Source organism: Passer domesticus, chromosome 7 (genome assembly GCF_036417665.1).
Source record: "Passer domesticus isolate bPasDom1 chromosome 7, bPasDom1.hap1, whole genome shotgun sequence".
NCBI classification, from domain to species: domain Eukaryota; kingdom Metazoa; phylum Chordata; class Aves; order Passeriformes; family Passeridae; genus Passer; species Passer domesticus.
The window spans coordinates 19369586-19390954 of NC_087480.1; the positions used below are offsets into that span (position 1 = coordinate 19369586).

At 54.1% G+C, this 21369-nt stretch overlaps 1 protein-coding gene across 6 annotated transcripts; it reads left to right on the forward strand.

Annotated features, from left to right (window-relative positions):
• The first annotated feature begins 144 nt into the window (after positions 1–144).
• Positions 145–19553, forward strand: PHKA1 (phosphorylase kinase regulatory subunit alpha 1). 6 transcript variants are annotated; one of them, XM_064427394.1, is made up of 33 exons: positions 145–438; positions 542–700; positions 1175–1222; positions 1768–1936; positions 2304–2386; positions 2544–2624; positions 3034–3132; positions 3248–3394; positions 3716–3769; positions 5265–5387; positions 5498–5593; positions 6354–6461; positions 6655–6733; positions 7179–7313; positions 8350–8459; positions 8831–8975; positions 9906–9984; positions 10403–10482; positions 12321–12497; positions 12888–12982; positions 13152–13291; positions 13420–13576; positions 13737–13816; positions 14016–14094; positions 14180–14309; positions 14686–14787; positions 15182–15297; positions 15609–15647; positions 16416–16460; positions 16720–16890; positions 17408–17461; positions 17599–17799; positions 18050–19553. In XM_064427394.1, the coding sequence occupies exons 1-33, from the start codon at positions 361–363 to the stop codon at positions 18221–18223; spliced, it is 3633 nt and encodes a 1210-aa protein (XP_064283464.1). In that variant the 5' UTR covers positions 145–360; the 3' UTR covers positions 18224–19553. The 6 variants fall into 6 exon arrangements, with proteins under 6 accessions (XP_064283464.1, XP_064283466.1, XP_064283465.1 ...); XM_064427396.1 differs by lacking the exon at positions 16416–16460; XM_064427395.1 differs by lacking the exon at positions 15609–15647.
• The last annotated feature ends 1816 nt before the right edge of the window (positions 19554–21369 follow it).

Below are 21369 nucleotides of genomic sequence, written 5' to 3' on the forward strand. Positions count from 1 at the left end.
TGTGCCCGTCCATGTATCCGTGTGTCCGTCCGTGTGTCTGTCCCTGTAGCCGCGTATCCATACTCCGCGTTGCTCGGCCTTCCCCCAGCAGGGGGCGCCGAAGGCCTCCGCCCCCCCGCCCTCGGGGCCTCCATGTCCTCCAGGTCCTGTCCGCTCGGTAGTGAGCGCTCCGCGGACCGAAGCCACCGCCGGAGAGGAGCGCAGGGCAGCGCGGGTGGGGCGGCCGCTCAGGGGCCGCAGCGGCTCTCGGGAAGCGCCGTCGGCGGCAGCGAGCAGGCGGTGCCGCGGGGCGGGGCGGGGCTTTGACAGGACCCGTGCCGTCCCGCCGGTGTCGGTTCCTGTCCTGCTGCTGCCGCCGTCATGAGGAGCCGGAGCAACTCGGGTGTGCGTCTGGACGGCTACGGGCGCCTGGTGCAGCAGACCATCCTCCGCCACCAGGTGCGGACTCTGCCCGGGAATGAGGAGCAGACGCGGGGCTTCGGCGCGCCCCGCCAGCCGCCGGGCCAGGGAGTTGTGTGTGAACGGTGCGTCCCCTCCGCAGGACGCGGTGACGGGGCTGCTCCCCGCCAGCGCCGACCACCAGGACGCTTGGGTCCGGGACAACGTGTACAGCATCTTGGCGGTGTGGGGTCTTGGCCTAGCCTACCGCAAGAATGCCGACCGCGACGAGGACAAGGCCAAGGCCTACGAGCTGGAGCAGGTAGGAGGGAGCAGGAGCCGGGGGCGGGGCTGGTGTCACTCGGGGACGGCAGTCACCCCGCTCTGGTCAGCCACAGCTCACAGCTGGGTCAGGGGCAGTGAGGACGAGGACGCGGCTGTCCCCGACACGGGAGGCAGTGGGAATGTATGTCAGAGCCTGCTCTTCCCAGACCACACTGGAGCCCAACCAGAGGGTCTAGATCTCTGGCTCTGGCATGATCTGGGGCCGCGGACCTTTTCTCAAGGGCTGGGGATCCATGTCCTGTAGCCATGCCCTCTGTCCTCCTGCACAGCATGGCAACCTGGCCTTGCTGGCAGACCAAGAAATCTTCCCTCTGCTGTCACCCAGGGGCTGTGAAAATGTGATCAGGGGCTCTGATTACAGACACTGAGCCCCACAAAGGTCAGTGGCCAGCTGATCCTGAGTCAGGGCTTCTCCTGGAGATTAACAAACCTGTTTTCCTTGTTCCTGCAGAGCGTGGTGAAGCTGATGCAGGGGCTGCTCCAGTGCATGATGAGACAGGTAGGGGCTGGGGAGTACCTCTGAGTGTCATGTGGTCTCCTTAACGCCCAGCTGTGCCACAGAGGCTATTGTCCTAGCTCTCCCAGCCTTCCCCAGTCTTCTCTGATGAGCAGAGGGAAGGCCCCCTTCCAGCAAGTCTTGAAATAAGTTCTGAGTGAGCATCTGTCATGGGAGTGATTGAAGTTCCTGAGCTGTGGGCTGGCAGCCAGTGGAGCCTTTGCTGGCTGCTCCCTGTCATGAGGCCTGGCAGGATTCTACAGCTCCTCCTCCCTGAGGACATTTGGGGTAACCCTTTTCTCTCTGCATGGTGCAGCTGTGGCAATGGTCTGTCCACTGCTGCAGTCCTGTGCTGCAGCAGCATGTGAGCCTGGACTCACTGCCTTGGTGCACAGTGGGGCTCAACCCAGGAGTTGTGGAATTTCTGCCCTGCCAGGCATGGCTCCATGTGCTCCACTCATGGCATGGGGCAGCCCTTAGCTCAGGAGCTGTCATATCTCTCTGGAGACAGGGTTCAATGAATGCTGCATCTCTTTGCCCTTCTCAAGGTGGACAAGGTAGAGGCCTTCAAGTACAGTCAGAGCACCAGGGACTGCCTGCATGCCAAGTATAACACCCACACCTGTGCCACTGTGGTAGGAGACCACGAATGGGGTCACCTACAGATGGATGCCACCTCCCTCTACCTCCTCATGCTTGCACAAATGACGGCCTCAGGTAATGCTGGGGGCTCCCATTGCAGCTTTGAGTGTGCTACTCTTCAGGTTCACCAGAGTCTCAGTTTGGGTGCAGCTTCCTGGTTGCCAAGCTGTTGCAATGGCTTCCGTGACCCCCACTGTTTCCTTATGCTCACAGTACCTGAGGTGGGTTTGTGCCCCTTGATGTCGATCTCTCCAAAAGCCCCCGTTTGTCTGAAGCCCCAGTGCTGCTGTAAGGGGTGGGAGTGGATACAGAGTCAGTTAGGACATAGCTCCTGTTGGGCAGGCATGCAGTGGGGAGGAATCATCCCTGGGTTACTGCAGCCCCATTCTGGATATGCTTGTGGGCTTGGAGCAGCTAATGTGAATTCTTTCCTCTGCTTTAGGCCTCCACATAATTCACAGCTTGGATGAAGTCAACTTTATCCAGAACCTTGTGTTCTACATTGAAGCTGCCTACAAAACTGCGGTGGGTAGCATGTGCTCTGATGGTGGAGATACTGGACTGGTGTCTAGGAACAGCTGTGGGTTCCACCTGAGCCACATCAGCACCTTCTGGAAGCACCATAGATGGGTGGGATTCAAAGACTTTCTGAGTGTGTTCTGAAACAGTGCCTGGTTCACAGGATTTTGGCATATGGGAGCGTGGGGACAAGACAAACCAGGGCATCACCGAGTTGAATGCCAGTTCTGTCGGCATGGCCAAGGTGAGCTGGGAAGCAACGCTGGCTGGCTGGATGAGTAGCGCCCGTGGCCCTGAGCTGCATTTTGACAGGTCAGGCTGGGCATGTTGAACTGCTGAGGCTCAGTGCAGTGATAGGTTCCTGGGGAACCTGTCTTCTTGTGCACTGGGATAAAGCTGTGCCATTCTAGCCTGGATTTTGCCTGAACTGGGTGTGAAAAGTTAATCGGGGGTGTGTGGCAAAAATGTCCCAGGCCCTTTTGATGTCTGGAGATGTCCCATTTTGACCAGAGATGTTCTGCAGCCACAGCAGGGTTCAAATTCTTTTAAATTTGGGCAGTGCTTTACACACAGGGACTAGCATGGAATGAGAGCTCTTACAGATGAGCAGCATGGTGAAGGGCATGTCTCTTTGGGTCTCGCCCTGCTTTCAGGCTGCCCTGGAGGCATTGGATGAGCTGGACCTCTTTGGAGCCAAGGGAGGCCCGCAGTCAGTGATATGGGTGCTATCAGATGAAGTGCAGCACTGCCAGGTGAGACCCACTCAGGCATTACGCTGTTGCAAGAGGAACTGTGATCTACTGGGTTTGCAAGTATGAATGATGCCTGGCCTGACAGCCTAACCACCTTTCCTTCCCCTTCACCCAGTCGATCCTCCACTCAATGCTGCCCAGGGCCTCCACATCTAAGGAGGTGGATGCCAGTGTGCTCTCTGTCATCTCCTACCCAGCATTTGCTGTGGAGGACAGCGACCTGGTAGAAATCACCAAGCAGGAGATTATCACCAAGCTGCAGGTGAGCATCTCTGCCCTTGTCTCACTGTTCCCAGGAGACAGCTGCAGTCCAGACTTCTGTAGTCCTTTCTTCCCAAAAACATGTTCTGTGGGGGGTTGCTGGGGCATGTCCTGTCTCAGTCTCTGTGACCTGTGGCAGGGGTGTGCAAAGAAGCATCCCTGTGTGCTGTGGCCCCAGGCTGTGATTGTGGTACCTGAGTGCTGGGTGAGTGAGGGAGGGGGTTTTTGGCTGAAGAAAACACTCTGCCCCTGCTTCTGCATTGAAAGTACAAGATATCTCACACTGTGCCTCCTGCTCAGCAAATCTTTTCCTCCCTTCCAGGGGCGCTATGGCTGTTGCCGCTTCCTCCGGGATGGATACAGGACTCCCAAAGAGGTGAGGGTCCTCAGCCCTGCTGCCTGGCAGAACTTGACTGCCAAGCAGCAGCCTGCCTGGATGCAGCACAAAGGCTGTATTAGGGAGCACTGGGAAGACAAGAGCCATGAGTAGCCCCAGGTAGTTCATGGGTCTGAGCAAGGCTCCCCAAAATGCCAGAGCTCATTGGAGAGGTCCCACCCACACCCATAGCAGATGGCCAGAGACTGGCTCTGCCTGTATCCTGAGACCCGGTGGTGTGTCCTTCCTAGGCTGGTAGAAGGTGGGACCAGTGCCCAGCATGGGAACCCTGCTGAGGTGGGCTCTTCCAGGGCTGCACCAGAGGAGGCCTGGGGAGTTGACTGCAGAGCTGCTACCCAGCAGCCTCATCTATGGTAGTTCTGGAGGTCTCAAAGCTGCTTCTCTCCTAGACCAGCAGTCAGCTTGGGTACTATCAGAATGGCCCTGGGAGCAAGTGGAGGGTTTGCTGCTTTGGGGAGAGAAAACAGGAAAATGTAATAAGCAGCAGTCTCATTTGTTAACCACTGAACCAGGAAATGATACTCAGAGGCTCTTAAGTCATCACCAGCTGCTGGGCCTGTAACCTTTGGTCGAGTGCTTCTGAATGCTTCTCCTTTGCTGCACCTCTGCAGACCTGCCCATAATAGGCAGTATGTGTGGCTGCCCCTCCTCTGGAGCCAGAGAGAAGCAGCAGCATCTCCAATTCAGTGTTCCCAGTGCTTGTGAGCTTTGGCATCATGCAGAGTTGTGGATTACTTACTTCTGGGGAGCTGTGAGGCATGGAAAGGGCAGCAGTGCCTGCAGAGGCATGCAGCTAGCTGGAGTCAGATGGGATTTTGGAAGCTTGTGGCTGGAGTCCAGGTAGAAGATATCTGCTCCTTCTGTCCTCTCTGCCTGAATAGTCTGCTAAGGCAAGCACTCTCCCTTCTCTGCAGCAGACAGAGCAGTTAGCATAATGACCTTTCTTCAACCCTCCCTGCTACACAGCACTGTGGTGGGAGGACTCTGTGCAGGCAGCTCTTCATCCTGACGACTTCCCTTGTGTTGGGCTCACAGTAGCACCACATGGCAGGAGGGCTGTGAAGGAACCTCTCTGGCCCCGTGTGACCAGCTTGATGATGCTGGAGGAAACATACTGAGAGACTCAGGCAGAGCAGGGAAGGCCAAGGGGACCCAGCATGGCACAGGGGATGTTGTGCTGTTGCTGTACAACAGCACAACATCTGGGGTGTTCTGGGGGCTCTGGGGTGCTCTCCTGGGGATGAGGTAGACCCCAAGAAGGGTGAGTCTCTCCATTATCAGTGCAGAGGGCTCAGGAGGGAGTAGTCCAATGGAGAAAACAGAGGCTGGAGGTAATACTGCTTTTCAACTCTTTCTTGGCCATCTGCAGATCAGGGCTGGGAGGACATTTGAGGCTAGGGTCTCAGGGGGAGGAGAAGCCCTGTCAGTTTGAGGGGATCCTCTTACATACCACTTGCCTTGATGTCACGTACAGGATCCCAAACGCCTCTACTACGAACCTGCTGAACTGAAGCTGTTTGAGAACATTGAGTGTGAGTGGCCTCTCTTCTGGGCATACCTGATGATTGATGGGATTTTCAGTGGAAACATGGAACAGGTAAGAGAGGTGAGACCTGCTGGGCTAGTGGAAAAATGTCCCTGGCAGGAGAAGTGTGCGGAGGAAGGAAGCAGGTAGCTGGCAGCAGATTTCCTCTCCTCTCTTCTCAGGTGCAGGAGTACCGGGAAGCCCTTGAAGGGGTTCTTATCAAGGGGAAGAATGGGGTACGCATGCTGCCAGAGCTGTACAGTGTCCCACCAGATAAGGTGAGTGATCCTGAGCTATGGTGGAAAGCAGGAGTGTCTTATAGAATCACAGGATATTCTGAGTTGGAAGGGACCCACAAGGATCACGAAAGTCCAGTGCTGAAAATCCTGGTCTCATTACCAGATAATTAAGTTTTAAGTGCTTATTAAGCCAAATTGTTAGTGAAGGGACACATGTAGTGCATGGAAACCTCATGTATAAAAAGGATGGCTTGGAGCTGTTATGAAACCGTGATAAAAAATTGGGGTTTTTCTCCCAAAGCATTTTTTGCTCCCACACAGAAGAGTTCTTTGCTGACAGTCTGCTTGCTCAGAGACCGAGTGCTCTGAGAGCTCAGGACAAGCAGACCTGGGCTGAGTAGGTGGTGCTGAGCTCCAGTTCACTGGTGAGGGAATTTGTGTGGGCCTGGGCTAAGAGCAGTGGCCTCCTGATGCTGAGGTCATCCAGGAGAGATGTGCTCCTCACCAGTATCAGAAAGCATCTCTGGGTGCTCCCGGGGCATGTCAGTTCTAGTGGGATGGCCCAAGCTGAGAAACCAAACATGGTTTGAGCAGCTGCTGTGTTGTCTGACACATATACCCAGGGCAGTCATAATAAGAGAGGAGGAATGTAACCTGGCTCTTGGATCTGCTGTGACAAATGCTGTTGTCACGCCTTGTTTTAAGTCTTGAACTGCTGGACTTCAAGATGCAGTGAGGATGCTTCCTTCAGCATCCTGTGTCTATGGATCCCTTCTTGACCTCCTGGCTTGTCTTTCAGGTGGATGAAGAATACAGGAATCCGCACACTGTGGACAGGATACCCATGGGCAAGCTGCCACACATGTGGGGACAGTCCCTCTACATCCTGGGCTGTCTGATGGCTGAGGTAGGGTCACCCTGGGTGGTGGGGAGGACTGTGGGACTAGGCTCTGAGCTGTGAAGGTGCAAATGCTGCCACCCACCATGGGGAAGTTGTAACCTCCATCCCCCAGGACCTCTTAAAGGTGAGTTGTCCATAGGCATCACCCATTCTACCCTACCCATAAAGTGTTAATCTCTTTATACCTTTTTTTCCACAGGGGTTTCTAGCTCCCGGTGAAATAGATCCCCTCAACCGCCGTTTCGCTACTGTCCCTAAACCTGATGTGGTGGTCCAAGGTGAGGGAAAGGAATCAGTCCCAAACCCCTGAGCCTGGGAGATAGGGAGGACTCTGGCTGTGTGGTATTCACAGAGGTGGCTCTGGGGTGGCTCTTCTTGGTGGGTTGCTGCCAATACAGCCCAGTCTCAACCCTGGCAAGGTGGGTGGAAGACGGGGTGCAAGTCCTTCCATTTCATCCTCTGTTGACCCACGAAACTATCATCTGCTGCAGCTTCCTCTGCAGAGAGGTTGAAAATTGTCTTCCTGCCACTTGGTGAGGAAGACTTGTGTGTATAGAGTGTTAGGAGGTACAAAGCAGACTTTTGCAGTGGGAACTGGTTCCCAGGGGACTCCAGACAGCTTCTTCTCTGTAGTGTGGTGCCTTGTATGTGTCCCCAAAGGCATGGGGCAGTGTTGTCACACCCTTGTGCCTCTGTTGCACTGAGACTGTCTTCCATCCACAGTGTGTATCCTGGCTGAAACAGAGGGGATCAAGGCAATCCTGCAGAAGGAGGGCATTAACGTGGAGACTGTGGCAGAAGTCTACCCCATCAGAGTGCAGCCTGCTCGCATCCTCAGCCACATCTATGCCCGGCTGGGTGAGTTGGGCTCCCTGCTCCTGCAGCAAATGGGGTGCAGAAGGGTCTGTCTCACCCCTGGCACTCCTGCTCATGGACACTCATGTCCTGCTCTGCTTGGCTGATGAAGATTCTGCTGCCCATTTCTAGGCCTGATAAGGCCACTGATACCGAAGGGGAGCAAAGTGGCAGACAGTGCTGTTCAGTGTGATTCTGACGGAAACAGAGCTTTGGCTTGCAGTTGCAGTCACCCCAGGAAGAGACAAGAAACTCTGACAGATGTTGAACCTCATGTGGGCAGGAGTTGTCTTCTGTTCCTGTATTCAGATCTGGATGGGGGAGGCTAGCCAGACCCCAGGAAGGGTCCTCTGGCTGTCCCTGGCAAAGACAGCTCAGAGCTCAGGCAGTATGGCTGTTGCTGGTGGGTGGGCAGGGCTGAGTATGAAGGGAGGATGTGCTCACCTCTGCATGCTTGCTCCTTGATGCTGCAAGCCCTCGGGCATGGGGTTTGTTTTGCAGGAGCCAGAGATTTAGCCTGGGCCAAAGCAGACACCTGATCTGCTGTGATTTAATTTGGAAGCTAATTTAGGCCACCAAAAGGCCAAGTGTGACATGGGCAGGGGGAGCAGCCTGGCAAGTGCCAGAGCTGACAAGCAAGGGATAATGTTGTTGCTGCACCATCCTGGGCTTTGGAAGTCATTCAGGAGCAATTGGAATGCTGACAGAGCTGTCAACTTAGGTAGGCCAGCCCTATGCAGAGGGGCCCCCCCAAGCCCTGCTCCTGCTTCTGACATGCCCAAAGACCAGAAACTGTGACACTGCAAAAGTCAGGACAGGCTGTGTATTGCTGTTTCACCATGTCTCTACCCCTCTGTGCAGGGCTGGGGACAGAATTACTGTCCCTTTGAACTGTACCAGCTTGACACACAGTTCTAGGATATCCCAACTTCAAACCAGCATTTCCCTGCTGGCTGGTAGCAAGATGCTTGGCACTACTTGCTGCTGCAGCCCTTTCATGAGAAGGCTTGTAGTAAAACTCCTCTTCCTGCCCTCCCAGGCCGCAACAAGCAGATGTGCCTTACTGGACGGCCCTACCGGCATATGGGTGTCCTTGGGACTTCCAAGCTCTACAAAATCAGGAAGAGCATCTTTACCTTTACCCCACAGGTGAGTGACATTGCAGAGGCTCATTCCTAGCAGTAATCCAAACCTAGCACTCTGGGGAGTGCATATTCAATTGGAACAGGCACAACATGGACTCACTGTGTGGGGCTGGATGCTGCTGCTGCTGAGCTATGGTGTTAGTTCCGTCCCTATAGTTGTTAGTGGCCAGTAGCTGCTCTGGGGTTTGAGGGGCCCTTGCTAGGCTGTACTAGCACCTGCTAAGTAAGGTGGGATGAGCTGTCAATGAAAGGCACATGCCCTCTGGGTGCACAGCATGGCTAGCTTGACTGTATGCCTGTGGGAAGACATAGGTGACACCATAAGGACCAAATGACTGCATGTAAGGCCAATCATGTTTCTTGCTGTGCTCACAGTTCATAGACCAGCAGCAGTTCTACCTGGCTCTTGACAACAAGATGATTGTGGAGATGCTGAGGACGGACCTCTCCTACCTGTGCAGCCGGTGGAGGATGACTGGGCGACCAACCATCACCTTCCCCATCTCCCACACCATGCTCGGTATAGATGCTCCAGCCTCGCAAGGCATTTGGTTAGAGCAGCCCTGGGAAATAGCTCTACAGAAGGAAGGGGGTGGGCAAATGTGTGACCATCTCAAAAACAGGGACATGGTGAGGCTGGAGCAGCCAGTAGTATCCTGTGAAGAGCTTACTGCTCAGAAGAGCCATGTTGAGTGGGCAGCTGGCCTGGCAGCTAACAGGGTTGTCTGTCAGGCACTAGTACCTGCAGCTCAAGCGCTGTTTGCTGGCACAGTCGTATTCAGACTTCAGGCAAATAGGCTTGTGGGAAGGCCTTTTGGGAGCAAGACCAAAACCACAATTTCTCTGTAGAAGTGTTCTTGGTGGTCTTTCTGTGTCTTGACTATTCTCTAAGACTGAGCAAATGCTAAAGGCTTTCCTAGTCAACAGAGAGGGGAAAACGGTAAACCAGAAGGAGTAAAGGCACAGAGTAGAACTGGCTTGCCTACAGCAGCTCACAGGTTCCCTATAACCCAGGTATAGGAAAGTGACTTTGTTCTCCTTTAAGGCCTTTCTGTCTCTGCTTGCATATTTGAAATCCCCTTAATTTCTGAAGCTTGCCTTTTGCTGTGGTGTCTCCTGCCCTCAACAGCAGCCCACTCCTCTGCTTCCTTATGTGAAAGGCAGAGACAGAGCAGGGGGCTATTAGGTGCTGCTGTCTGGTACTGTCTGCTTCAGCCCAAGGTGAAATCTGAGGATGCATCCTGGCATGGTTTTCCTTGAATCCAGCCTGGACAGTCCAGAATTTCTCTTTTTGGGTGGTGCTTTTGGTACCACAGCCTGACCACATACCCCAGAGTAAGGGTCTGGCCATGGTGCTTTGGGTGTCTGAATGTGCCCACCTAGTCCTGGGTTGCTTTCTGGGGGCGTGTTTGAGCATGGAGGCCTGACTGCCTGTGCATCTTCCACACAGATGAAACCAGCAACAGTGTGCATCCCACGGTGCTGGCAATGCTGCAGAAGCTGCAGGATGGGTATTTCGGTGGTGCAAGGTGAGTATAGCTTCCTGCAGTGCAAGAGGGAGAGAGCTCATGGTCTCCAAGAGCCTGTTTATGAGTATACCTGCTGGGCAGAGCATAGGCCATGGGGGAGCAAACTGAAGAAGATACACTGGGGTGTGCTAGGCTATCAGTGTTCCCTAGGGCTACAATCCCAACAGAGGAGATGAAAGACAGGACATGGCTCTTCATGTCGTCAAACCCATGGCAGCAGGATTTCTCTAATAGCTTTTGGGCAACCCTTCCATGCCCACCCACGGCTGAAAGAGTTGCAGGCAGCTAAAGCAGACACCAGTGTGTGTATGCCCCTGGTGAACATGTCTCTCCCCATCAAAGGGCAGGAGCCAGGAGGTAAAGCCAAGGGTATCACTTCCCCTTTCCTCTCCATGTGACCTTCCTATCTCTTGCCCAGAATTCAGACTGGTAAATTGTCGGAGTTCCTGACAACATCATGCCGAACGCACCTCAGCTTTATGGACCCTGGGCCAGAGGGTAAGGTCTTTGCCATGAGTTGCAGGCTCAGCAGTGACAGCTTTGAGAAGCTAGACACCTAGGAGTGGCTGCATGGCTTGCAGGTAGCAGAGGATGGTAAGGGAAAACAGGCCAGTCAACTGCTGTGGGGTGGCAAATGCCTAACTCACCCTTACAACCATAACACCCAACCTCCCTGCCAGCATACACTGCTGTGTTCTTCACGTGTTTGTGTTTTCGCCATGTTCCTTTCTGGTTCTCTGTCAGCCATATCTGGAATGAGCAGTTCTGACCTTCATAAGCTGCTCTGTGGAGAAGAGATAAAGGGTTGGCAGATTGCCTCGGCTTGGGAGATGTGGCTGAAGGTCTTTGATGCATAAATGGCAGTGCAGAAGGTGATAGCACAGTGACCAAGGTGGTGGGGAACAGCCACCATGTCCCTAATTAATCTGTTTTTTCCCAAAGCCTTTGCCCCTCCTCCGGGCAGAGCGACTCCACTGAGTGCCAAATGGAAGCCTTACTGCTATATAGAGAGTACCTGAGAATGCTTTGGCCCATCACAGCATAAGGGACCCCTCCCCTTTTGCTGGGACCATGGCAGGGTGCAAGTTTTGCTGTTCCCCTTGCAAGCAGGCCTAGGGACATCTCCTGTGTGACCTAGCACTGGTCATCATCATCCTTCCCACTATCTGTTTTACCTCTGCAGCTCCTGCAGGCAGTGAATGCACTGCTGGGACTCTGAATGCTCATTTTTCTTGCCCTTCTCTCACTTCATCTGCAGCCTCCTTACAGGCTGCATCAGGGTTTGTCCAAGGTGTCTGCTTTGCCTCCCAGCTCTAGTGAGAGAATCTGCCTGACTTTTCAACAGCATCTCGTAGATGCTAAATTTTAAAGTTTTCCTGTGGTCAGATGCTGCAGCCAGGTGAAGTTCTGAAGGGTGGTGCTTAGAGGATTTTCCAGCCTAGCCTTCAGGCACTGTCACGAGGCATGCTGTTGAGGGGTGGAAAGGGGATGCCATGCTGCTTCAGGTGCAGTCAGCAGCTTGTCTCCAGGGGCCAGCACATCTCTCTGAGTTTGCCAGCTGCAGACCAGCATAGCTTTGCCCTGGCCCACTGTTAGTGTGTTGACATCTGTGTTTTATCTGGGGCAGTTCTCCTCCAGGGGCATCCCCTCACTTTTGTCTCCTGACTGAGCAGAGACTTGGCCTCTGAGCACTGTCTTCCATGCTGCTGTTAGTGCATGGTGCCTCTGGTGATCCTGATGTGGTCTTGGGAGCTGCTTGAAGCTGGGCAAAGAGCAAGGCAGGAACCATAACTCTTCCTGTAACTCCAACTTACAAATAACTGTTGCAAAACCCACCTTGCCTTGCTCGCTTGCGGGAGTCCAGCTTAGAAGATGCCCTTGCTGTGCTGGGGTGCTTGTAAGTGGTCTCTGCTTGGACAAGCTGCCTCTGGCTGTACCTCCCCACTTCCCTGGAGAAAGGAGTGTGAGGGTTTTCCTGCAGGGTTTGAGTGTGACGTTCCTGGTCTTGCGCAGGCTTGGATCAGAGACATGCTGCAGCAATGTGCTGTTTCTTCCTTTGTCAACGTGAGACATGGAGGGGAGCCCCAGTTTAGGGCAGGCAGTGTCCCAGGCAGGAGTCAGGGGTGCAGTGTCCCCTGCAGGAACAGGGGTGCTTTGTGTGCCTGGCTGCTGGCACTGTCCATTAGTCTACCTGGCTGCCAGCAGTGGTACTACATTGTCACTTTGTGCAGCCAGCAAAGCTTTGTCCCTGCTGAGGCACAGGTGGGAGCTCTCTGGGCCTTTGGGTGGCACGACTCAAAGTGGCTGAACTCCTGCTCTGCTGCCTTCCCTTCCAGAGGACACCGATGATGAGGTTGCTCAGTATCTGGATCACCTGCTGCAGCGCACGACTCCCCAGTCAAACCTGCCTCCGACCACGCAGCGGGGAGGGCTGAGCCGCTTCAGGGCTGCTGTCCACACCACCCGCGACCTCATGTCCCTGGCATCCAAGGCCAAGGATCTGCATGTCCAGAGTGAGTAACTCCAACACCCTCCACATCTTCCCTTGAGCCCAGGGGTGAGGTTGAAGTGCTCTGGGAGCTTTCACAGCTGTATGATGCTAGGGTTCCCGTGGATTGCAGAGAAACGAAGCCTTTACCTGCGCAAAGGCACTTTATGTTCATCATGTTAGTCCTGGCCATGGAGTGCCCAGTTGGTGCCTGGGCAGCCCCATGAAAACTCAGTAAAGGATGGCAGCTCCCTGCAGTGTTCCTCTGAATGGGTGGACAGGGGCTGCTTCTCCCATAGCCAACTTCTCTGCAAGGACTGGTGAGGGAGCAGTGTCAGTGTCTGAGGTAGTTTGATGCACAGTAGTGGTGATTGGGGCTGGCTGTGTCTCCGCCAACCTGTGGGATTTTTTTTAGATGTTGGGATGTATGTCCCCAGCAGGATCTTCCAGGCATCGCAGCAGTCAGTTAAGCTTCTGAGTTCACTCCACCAGCATGACTCGGATGGCAAGGTGAGTTCGGTCTCTCCCAGACTGAGCTATCCTTTCAGCTATAGCCAGAGTGTCTTTGCAGGATTGCAAGGGGAAGTCCTGTTGTTTGATGAGGGAGAATATGCATTTGGTCCGTTTGGTGCAGGGTGCTGGTGATGCTAATCATCAGCACAGGTCTCTCTTCCCCCAGAGCCACTCACTCTATGCAGAGATGAACTTGCCACGTGATGAGGATGGCAATGTGGACTGCAAGGCACTGGTGGACCAGCTGCGCATCTGCCCCACGCTGCAGGAGCAAGCAGACATCCTTTACATGCTCCACATCCTCAAGTAGGATGATCTCTGTGTCCTGAGGGCTCGCTGTGCATAGAGGGGTTTGGCACAGCCCAGGGGACCTGCCAGGGAGCTGCAACAGACTAATTGCTGGACATAACACAGCACCTCCTTCACCTTCACAGGGGACCCGAGTGGCACACAGGGCTTGATAGTGAGCCTGGCCCCACCATCAAGGAGCTCCTCACTGAGCTGTATGCGCGGGTGGGGGAGACACGCCAGTGGGCCCTCATCCGCTACATCTCTGGCATCCTCAAGAAGAAGGTTGAAGCTCTGGATGAGGTAACAGCTGTACAGCCAGCATCTAACAGGCTGAGGTCTGTCAGGGAGGAGGCAGCAGAGTGAGCAGGAGAACCATGGCTGCATCAGCTCTGTCTCCCTCTGCCTTGTGCTGAGCCCCCAAACCCTCAGCTGTTGACAGTGGCTGCCTTTCTGTCCCCAGGCCTGTACTGACCTCCTGTCTCACCAGAAACACTTGACCGTGGGGCTGCCCCCAGAGCCACGTGAGAAGACAATCTCCACGTGAGTGTGGCACCACTCTCTCCCCAAGCATGTTGGGCTGGGTCTGGATGTGAGCCTGCTGCTCTGGGGTCCATGGGCAGGAGTGGCCCTGGGTGGCTGTCCCCAGCCTATATCCCTCCTCTTGGGGCTGTACAGACTGGGTGTATGCAGGGTTTGCTCTGCTGCCTCTCACCTGCTCTGCTGTTTGTCCACGCCCCAGCCCGATCCCCTATGAGGAACTTGTTCGCCTTATTGATGAAGCCAGTGAGAAGAACCTCAGTGTGTCTATCCTCACCCAGGTGAGGGGCCGGGTGTCAGGGGAGCCTACAGCTGAATGTCTGCCCTGGTGAGCAGCAGTGAAGTGATCTGCCTTTGCCCCTCTAGGAGATCATGGTGTACTTAGCCATGTACATACGCACACAGCCTGCACTGTTTGCTGAGATGTTCCGCATCCGCATTGGGCTCATCATCCAGGTGATGGCAACAGAGCTGGCACACTCCCTGCGTTGTTCAGGTACATGTGGCAGAGACAACACCCTCGCTGGGGTAGGTGCTGTGATGCTTGGGGCTCTGTCATCCAGAAAGGAGTACTGTTAAAAGTGGGCATCTCAGGCTAGGACAAGACCCTGCATGGAAGTGCCAGTGTCTGCAGCTGGACATGTTCTTGAGCAGTACAAACGAATGATTGCACTGCATTCTCCATCCCAGCATGTGTTGGGCTGGCCATGGGAAGAGTCCATGTTATAGGCAACACTTGGAGCCTAGTGTATGTCCTTGCCAGATGAGCTCCTGTACCAGTGCTCCCCCTGGTCACAGAATGGCATGCAGGGTAGAAATGTCCTAGGAGGACTATAAGGTAGGCTACAAAATCACAGTTCTCTTCTTTCCAGCTGGGGAAGCCACGGAGAACCTGATGAATCTCAGCCCATCAGACATGAAGAGTCTCCTCTACCACATCCTCTCTGGCAAGGAGTTTGGGGTGGAAAGGAGTGGTGAGTCCCAGCAGAGAGCATCTCGGGGCAAAGCTGAATGCACAGCATGGCCAGATCTATGTGTTCCTACCTTTGAGCACTGTCCCTGTTCTCCCCCATGTTCAGCACAGATGCTTCAGTTCTGGAGGGGTCAGCAGGAAGCTCTGCTCTTCATAAGGATGGGGCTGAGTGATGCTGGGATCAAGCCTGAATCTCATGGCTATTTGAGCTTTGCTTAGTTTGATGCTTGACCGGGTTGGGTCTGAATTGAATCAGTTCTGTACTGCGCTCATGGATCTTTGATGCTATCATGTTAGAGGGCAAGGTCATGCAGAGGTACCAGTGCCCGGGCAGCAATGAGGAATGGCCATGCCTTGAGCGATATTACCCACTCTAGACCTCTCTTCCCCACCAGTGTGTTCAGTGGATTCGTCGCTCACCACGGCTGTCTCCATCTGTGACATGGGAGCTGTGGGGACCACCAGACCTGAGCGCACTGGCCTCGTCAGGCTGAAAAGTGAAATCAAACAGGTAAGGACAGGTGGTTCAGGCCACTCACGACAGGTCTTGTGGGTGAAAACCAGCTACAAACCAGACAGAACTGATGGAAGAGTGGGAGATACAGATGCATCCAGGAGCTAATTTTGTCTTCAGTCCTGTCCTGGGGGGAAAGTTGGGGTGAATCTGGTAGTGGGTAGGGGTTGCTCTGGCAATTCAGTGGGAGCACAGGAGTGCTTGAGAAGGTGCAGGGGTGAGGAGGACCATGTGGTATCCCAGGTGTGGCTAGCGTCTTGGTGGACATCTTCCAACAGCAGAACCTTCATTTTGTTCTTCTCTTGCAGCAATTGGATAAACGTAGGCAGTCTCTGCCTGGGAGTAAGGTGAAGCCTCCCTGGTCCTGCAGCCTCAGCTTTTGCCCCTCATGCCGTGCACCAGGGCAGCTTCCCTGCATGCACAAGTCAATGAGCTTCCCTCAGCTTCTGCAACAATGAGTTGGCTTCCCCTCAAAGCAACTGCCATTACAGCCAGCTGGGAGCTGTGCTCAAATACATTCCATTATACTCACAAAATCTGCTGAGCAGGATGGCTTGATGCTGCCAGTGCCATGACCAGTATTGACTCTGCTGGACAGTTCACTGGATCCTGCCTGCAGCCTCCCCAGCTATTTCTTCTCTGGGGAAGGAGGCCTGTGGTCAGCTACAAATGCCAAGGACCTCCTCTTGTGCCTATGTCCAGGAGGAGTCCTGAGCTCTAGAACGTGTCTTGTCATCAGAGACAGAGCTTGCTGGGGCTAGGCTGATGCAGCAGAGTTAGGGCCACCTTGCTGCAGTGTGAAACCTGACATCACAGAGGGTTGTCTGTGGGCAGTGACCTTCCTACTGGTCCTTCTGTCTGCTCAAGACTAAATCCCTGCCCATACCAGCAAGCTAGCAGAGCAGTAGCAGTCCTACACCTGTGCGCAGGCCAGTGCAAACCCACTGCTGCTGCAGCTCTGGCATGTGCAGCCCTCTGCAGCTTTCCTTTCAAAACTCCTGGGATAACTGCCCTGTGACCTGACCCTGATCTGTGCTGCTGCTGCTGCTCTGTTTGCTGTGACTGCTGCCCTGCTCTGGCATGCTCTCATTTCCATGTCTCCCTTTCTCCTTCAGCCCCTCAGTTTGCAGTCCGGGGACACGGCCCTCAGGTCCTCTCTGGTAACTTGTATTTGTTGGCTGCACACGTGAGGTCTGCTTGTTTGTGCTTGCAGGAAGGAGCTGTGCTCTGGGGGGGGGCTGCAGGGAGCTGGGACTGTAAGGTGGGGCTTTGCTGGGGGCAGGGGGTGGGGTAGCAGCTCTGTCTTGGGAATGAGGCTGGAGAACCTCAAACAACAAACTCTTGAGCAGCAGCAGGCTGCGTTCCTGTGGGATATTTAACTTTGCAGCAGTCTCTGTGGTTCTTGTTTTGTCTGCCCAGTCTGCTGGGCACACAGAGCTGCTGGGCAAGGACTCCTTTTCAAGGACGCTAGAAGACCAGGGCAGTACGGACAACCGGCAGGGCCAGTGGCAGCGGAGGCGCCGGCTGGATGGGGCCCTTAACCGTGTTCCTGTGGGCTTCTACCAGAAGGTCTGGAAGGTCCTGCAGAAGGTGAGTTAGACATCAGCTGGTGCCTCTCCATGCATGTGAGCCTCTGGTCCCAGGCACCAGCCTTGCCAAGGGGACTTAGGCACTCAGGGCTGGTCCCTGATGTTGTGTAGATATATGCTTCAGAGACAAGACCTACAGCTGACCTTGGAGAGCTGTAGAGGACATGCAGTTGCCGTGTAGTCTTGTAGGACATGTCTTAGCCTGTACCTTGCAGAGGGGAGCTGCTCAGGTGCTTTATGCATCAAGCAAACAAATGCATGGCTGGAGCCACAGCAGAAGGTGCTCTGGGCACAGCCGATCATCAGCATAGTGAGCCAGGGAGCAGAGCCCCATGCAGGGGTCTCTGGCTGATGCTGAACTGATGGAAAAGGAGTGATTCTATATGGAGTCAGGAGCTGGGGTGTATGGGCAGCAGGCACCCGTGCTCAAGTGGGAGCAAGTTTGTGGACTGGACCTATGTATCTTAGCATGATGCTTCTCCAAGCCATAACCATGATGTCTCCTTCTTGTTCTGCAGTGCCATGGTCTCTCTGTGGAGGGCTTTGTTCTTCCCTCCTCAACAACCAGAGAGGTAGGAGGTTCATGTGAATGGGGAATGCGACACATGGGTTGTTGTGTGCTGGTTACCCTGGGTGATTGCCCAGCATAGCTCAGGAATTGAGCAGGTGATACGGTGCTTTAGATACGCTTCTTTCTACCTACTCACAGATGACCCCAGGGGAAATGAAGTTTGCTGTGCACGTGGAATCTGTCCTCAACCGTGTGCCGCAGCCAGAGTACAGGCAGCTGCTGGTGGAAGCTATCTTAGTGCTCACCATGCTGGTGGACATGGAGGTGCACACCATTGGTGGCATCATAGCTGTGGAAAAGATCTTGCACATAGCCAATGACCTCTTCTATGAGGAGCAGGTAGGGGCCAGGCCTCACCCAGGGCTGCTGGCTACATTCCCCATACCTGTGCAGGGCTCACCCACTTGGAGAGCCCTGCCTGTTGTCCCTGTTGTGGTCATGGGGCACAGCAAAGCTGTAGTGTCTTCCTCCCACTCCTCATCATCAATGTGTCACACTGAGTGCAACAGAGAATGCTTGGGATGGAAGCTGATAATGGGATTGCCTTTTTTCCTAATGATGCCTTTCTGCTTCCCTGTCTAAAATCCAGAAAGCCCTGGGCGCTGATGAGCACATGCTGGAGAGGGATCCTTCAACAGGCATCTGCAGCCTGCTGTATGACAGTGCACCGAGCGGCCGGTTTGGCACCATGACCTACCTGTCCAAGTCGGTGGCCTTGTACGTGTACGACTTTCTGCCCACAGATGGCTGCTCCATGCAGTAGCTCTTGCAGTTCCTCACTGGGTTGCAGGTGCTCTGGCATGGTTGTGTCATACAGCTTGTAAAGATGAACACTAGGTTAGTTCGCAAGGCAGTCTGCGTGGCCATCTGTCCTCCCAGCCCTGGCCTCTTGGTGGGTGAGCAGCCCTCTGAGGGACTCCACAGGAGGCATGTGTCCTAAACTGACCTGTGCCCGTGTGGCCTGTAGAGCAAGGGAAAGGCTGAGCTTTGAAGCATGCTTGTGTTAGAAGGTTCTGTCTGCATGACTCCTGATTCATCACCCCTGGAAAAATGTCTGTTTGAGAGAGTTGGAAAGGGTTCCCCTGACCAGACCTGTATACTCAGCATTACAATGCTCTCTGACCAGCTCACACTCTCCCTGCCTCCAGCAGGTTTACAGTGTTTAACCTCTTCTGTGCTGCTTATTATTCCAAATCTGCAGGATTTATGCTAGTGCAGGCTGAGGCTCTTGCTTTTCCTGCTGCTGATGGAGAAGTTTTGCTAGAGGAATAGGGTATGGTGCCTGAGCCTTTCTCCCAGCACATCCAAAATCAATATGGTCCAGCCCAGCCACAGCTGTGCTCCTTGGAAGCAGGCAGCCCATCATCCCCTGCTGGGTATCCTGTATGCAGAGCTGGGGAGGTTATGGTAGCCAGGATCCCTTTTACCTCCAGGCTGCTAGTACAGGGCTTCTGGCTGGCTGGGACATGCCAGTGCAGCCTCCATGTGTCATCTACTCTATCCCTGGCAGTGGTCCTAGTGGCCAAGTGGCAGGTTCCTGAGTTGTCATGCCCTGTGAAGCCGCTCTGAGCTGGCTACTTGGTGTTACCTGTGCAATCAAAACCATGCTTTTAATGTTCATCTCTGGCTTCTGCTCAGTTCCCCACAGCCTGGCACAGAGAAGGATGGGGGCATAGCAGATCCCTGCTCTAATCTACCATGCAGGTCAGCCCCCACTCAGGGTGGTGCAGTTGGACTGATGAGGATCAGGCACATATGCCACAAAGTAGTGGAGGAAGTGGGGTTCCCTTTTGGTTCCCTGTTTCACCTCCCTAAGGCTTTAGGTGTGCTCTAGTACACTCAACACGGGCAACAGGCCAAGAACCCTCACTTGCACCCTCTGACCTTGCAATGTCCCACAGCTTGTCACAGGCCAGCCCGATAGCATCTATGTTCCCCTCCAACACTGGTTTACAGCTGTCCATGAGCAAAGATCCTCTTTCCCTTTGGGAAAGGTTGATCCCATCTAACAGCAGCATGCCTTGTTAAAAAAAGTATTAAAAAACCTGAAATTGTGGCAGTGACATCAGCCACCAAGCCATATGTTCAGCAAACTGAGTCCATCTCTTTCAATGTCCCTGACCACAACTGTTCACAAGGACAGAGGAAAGAAACTGTCTTCCAGAATCCCTTACCAACCATCCCCAGGCCCTGAAGTCTCCTGTGATTGCCCTTGGACTGTGTGTTGCAGTTTCATTGCCACCAACGTAGAAAAGCAGCAGTGGATAACAATCTGAAGCTGAACCTGACTGGGAAGTGTCCTAGTGCTGTGCTTAACCTGGGCCTCAGGGAGGCAGCAGACTTCACTAAGAGGACTGTCTGTATGGTACATTGGACCCTCAGAAAGGAGTCACCTACAACTGTAACCCATCTTTCTTGTAGAGGTGGACATGGTCTGGGGGTGTCACAGCCATGGCAACACCTCTGGTGTAGATGGACTAACATCCACATCATCCATTGCCTGGCCTTCCAGGCTTCATACTTGCTGCACAGAGGCATGTGGGGAAGCAAGGTGGGCAAGGAGGGGTTTGCCTCTACCCACTCCTTTTACTGGCTTCACTTTGCAAAGGAGGATGCAGCATCCCCTTGAACCTGTGTATTCTGGGGTGGCTGTTGCTGTCAGGCAGGGCACAGCCTGGTTCTATGAGTCTTTCTCAGACTCCCTTATGCCCCTTAATCTTTCAACATCCTCTCATAGCTGAGTCCTGAGGGTGGGCAGATCTTGGCCACACCAAACACAGCTGTTCTCTGCCATGGTTCCCAGTGAAAGGCTCTGGCAGTCCCTGCACCCAGAGGCCTGGATGGCTGTGTGTTTTCATGGGAGCTCTGTCTGAGGAGCCACATCCACTCTAGGAAGCACAGAAGATGTGGTTTCTGACTGATAGATGTCACAGTCTGAGCTCCTTCTGAGGGTGATGGACAGCAGCTGAACTTGTCTCTTGAGCTGGCAGGGTGACAGTGCCCATGCCAACACCACTCTCAGCCCGTGTAGCTTGTGGTGCACCCTGGGCTGGCTGTGTGCGAGCACAGGGGCGGCTGCCAGGCAAAAGTCGGCCGCTCCTCTGTGGATAGAGCTGGCTCCAAAGCCAAATGTTTTCCTCTGTGTGTGCCTGTGTTTTTTGACATCTAGGTTGGTTTGGCCTCAAAGCCAGGTGGTCACTTGGCACAGCAGCTCTTCTGTACATGTAGCTTCATGGAAGATCATGCTATGAAAAGCCAGTGTCCATAAAGGAGACAGAGAAGTCCTGCAACTTTATTCAAATAAAGGGAGAGAGTCCAGTGGTACATCAGCCTGTGGGATATTCTCTCTCTAGGTTTCAGAAAGTGCAGCGTCGTTTTATCCTAAACTCCAGGCCGCATGTTGCCTCTTCCTTAGCCCATTGGCTGAGATACTGGGAAGGTACAGCCTTCCCAAACGGTCTACCACGTATTCTCCCCTTGAGCTTGTCATTTTCTCCCAAAGTTCAGAAACTCAGGCTTGTGTGGACCCATTTGTCTGTTTCAGGAGTCAAACTATCTAGGTTTTGTAACCTGTGGCTTGAAATGGGTAGAAACATTAAGACCCATTTCTAGGACGTTAACACCTATACCCTCACCATTGGAATTGTTTGTAAAGACATTAGCACACATCTTTCCTATCATGGCTAATCCATCCCTTTGTGATTTCTGCTCCCGTCAGGGGAGCCTTAAAGGGCCCGAGTCCCTGCCTGGCGCCTCCCTCTGACCCGAGGGACCCGGTGGGAGCTACCGGGTGTAGGGGGGACCCGGGCACCTGCTGAGCTGCGGCTCTTTGAACAGGGCGGGCGCCGCGTGGGGGGCTGTGTGCAGGCCACAGGCCTTTTTAAATTACATTATTGGAGAATAAACACC

What these genes read in the sequence shown, in the direction of transcription:
- PHKA1 (XM_064427394.1), top strand. Translation starts at nt 361, where the DNA reads ATGAGGAGCCGGAGCAACTCGGGTGTGCGTCTGGACGGCTACGGGCGC. An exon ending in AGGCCTACGAGCTGGAGCAG is followed by an intron (nt 701 to 1,174) that starts GTAGGAGGGAGC and finishes TTGTTCCTGCAG; the next exon opens with AGCGTGGTGAAGCTGATGCA. An exon ending in ACACTCCCTGCGTTGTTCAG is followed by an intron (nt 14,310 to 14,685) that starts GTACATGTGGCA and finishes TCTTCTTTCCAG; the next exon opens with CTGGGGAAGCCACGGAGAAC.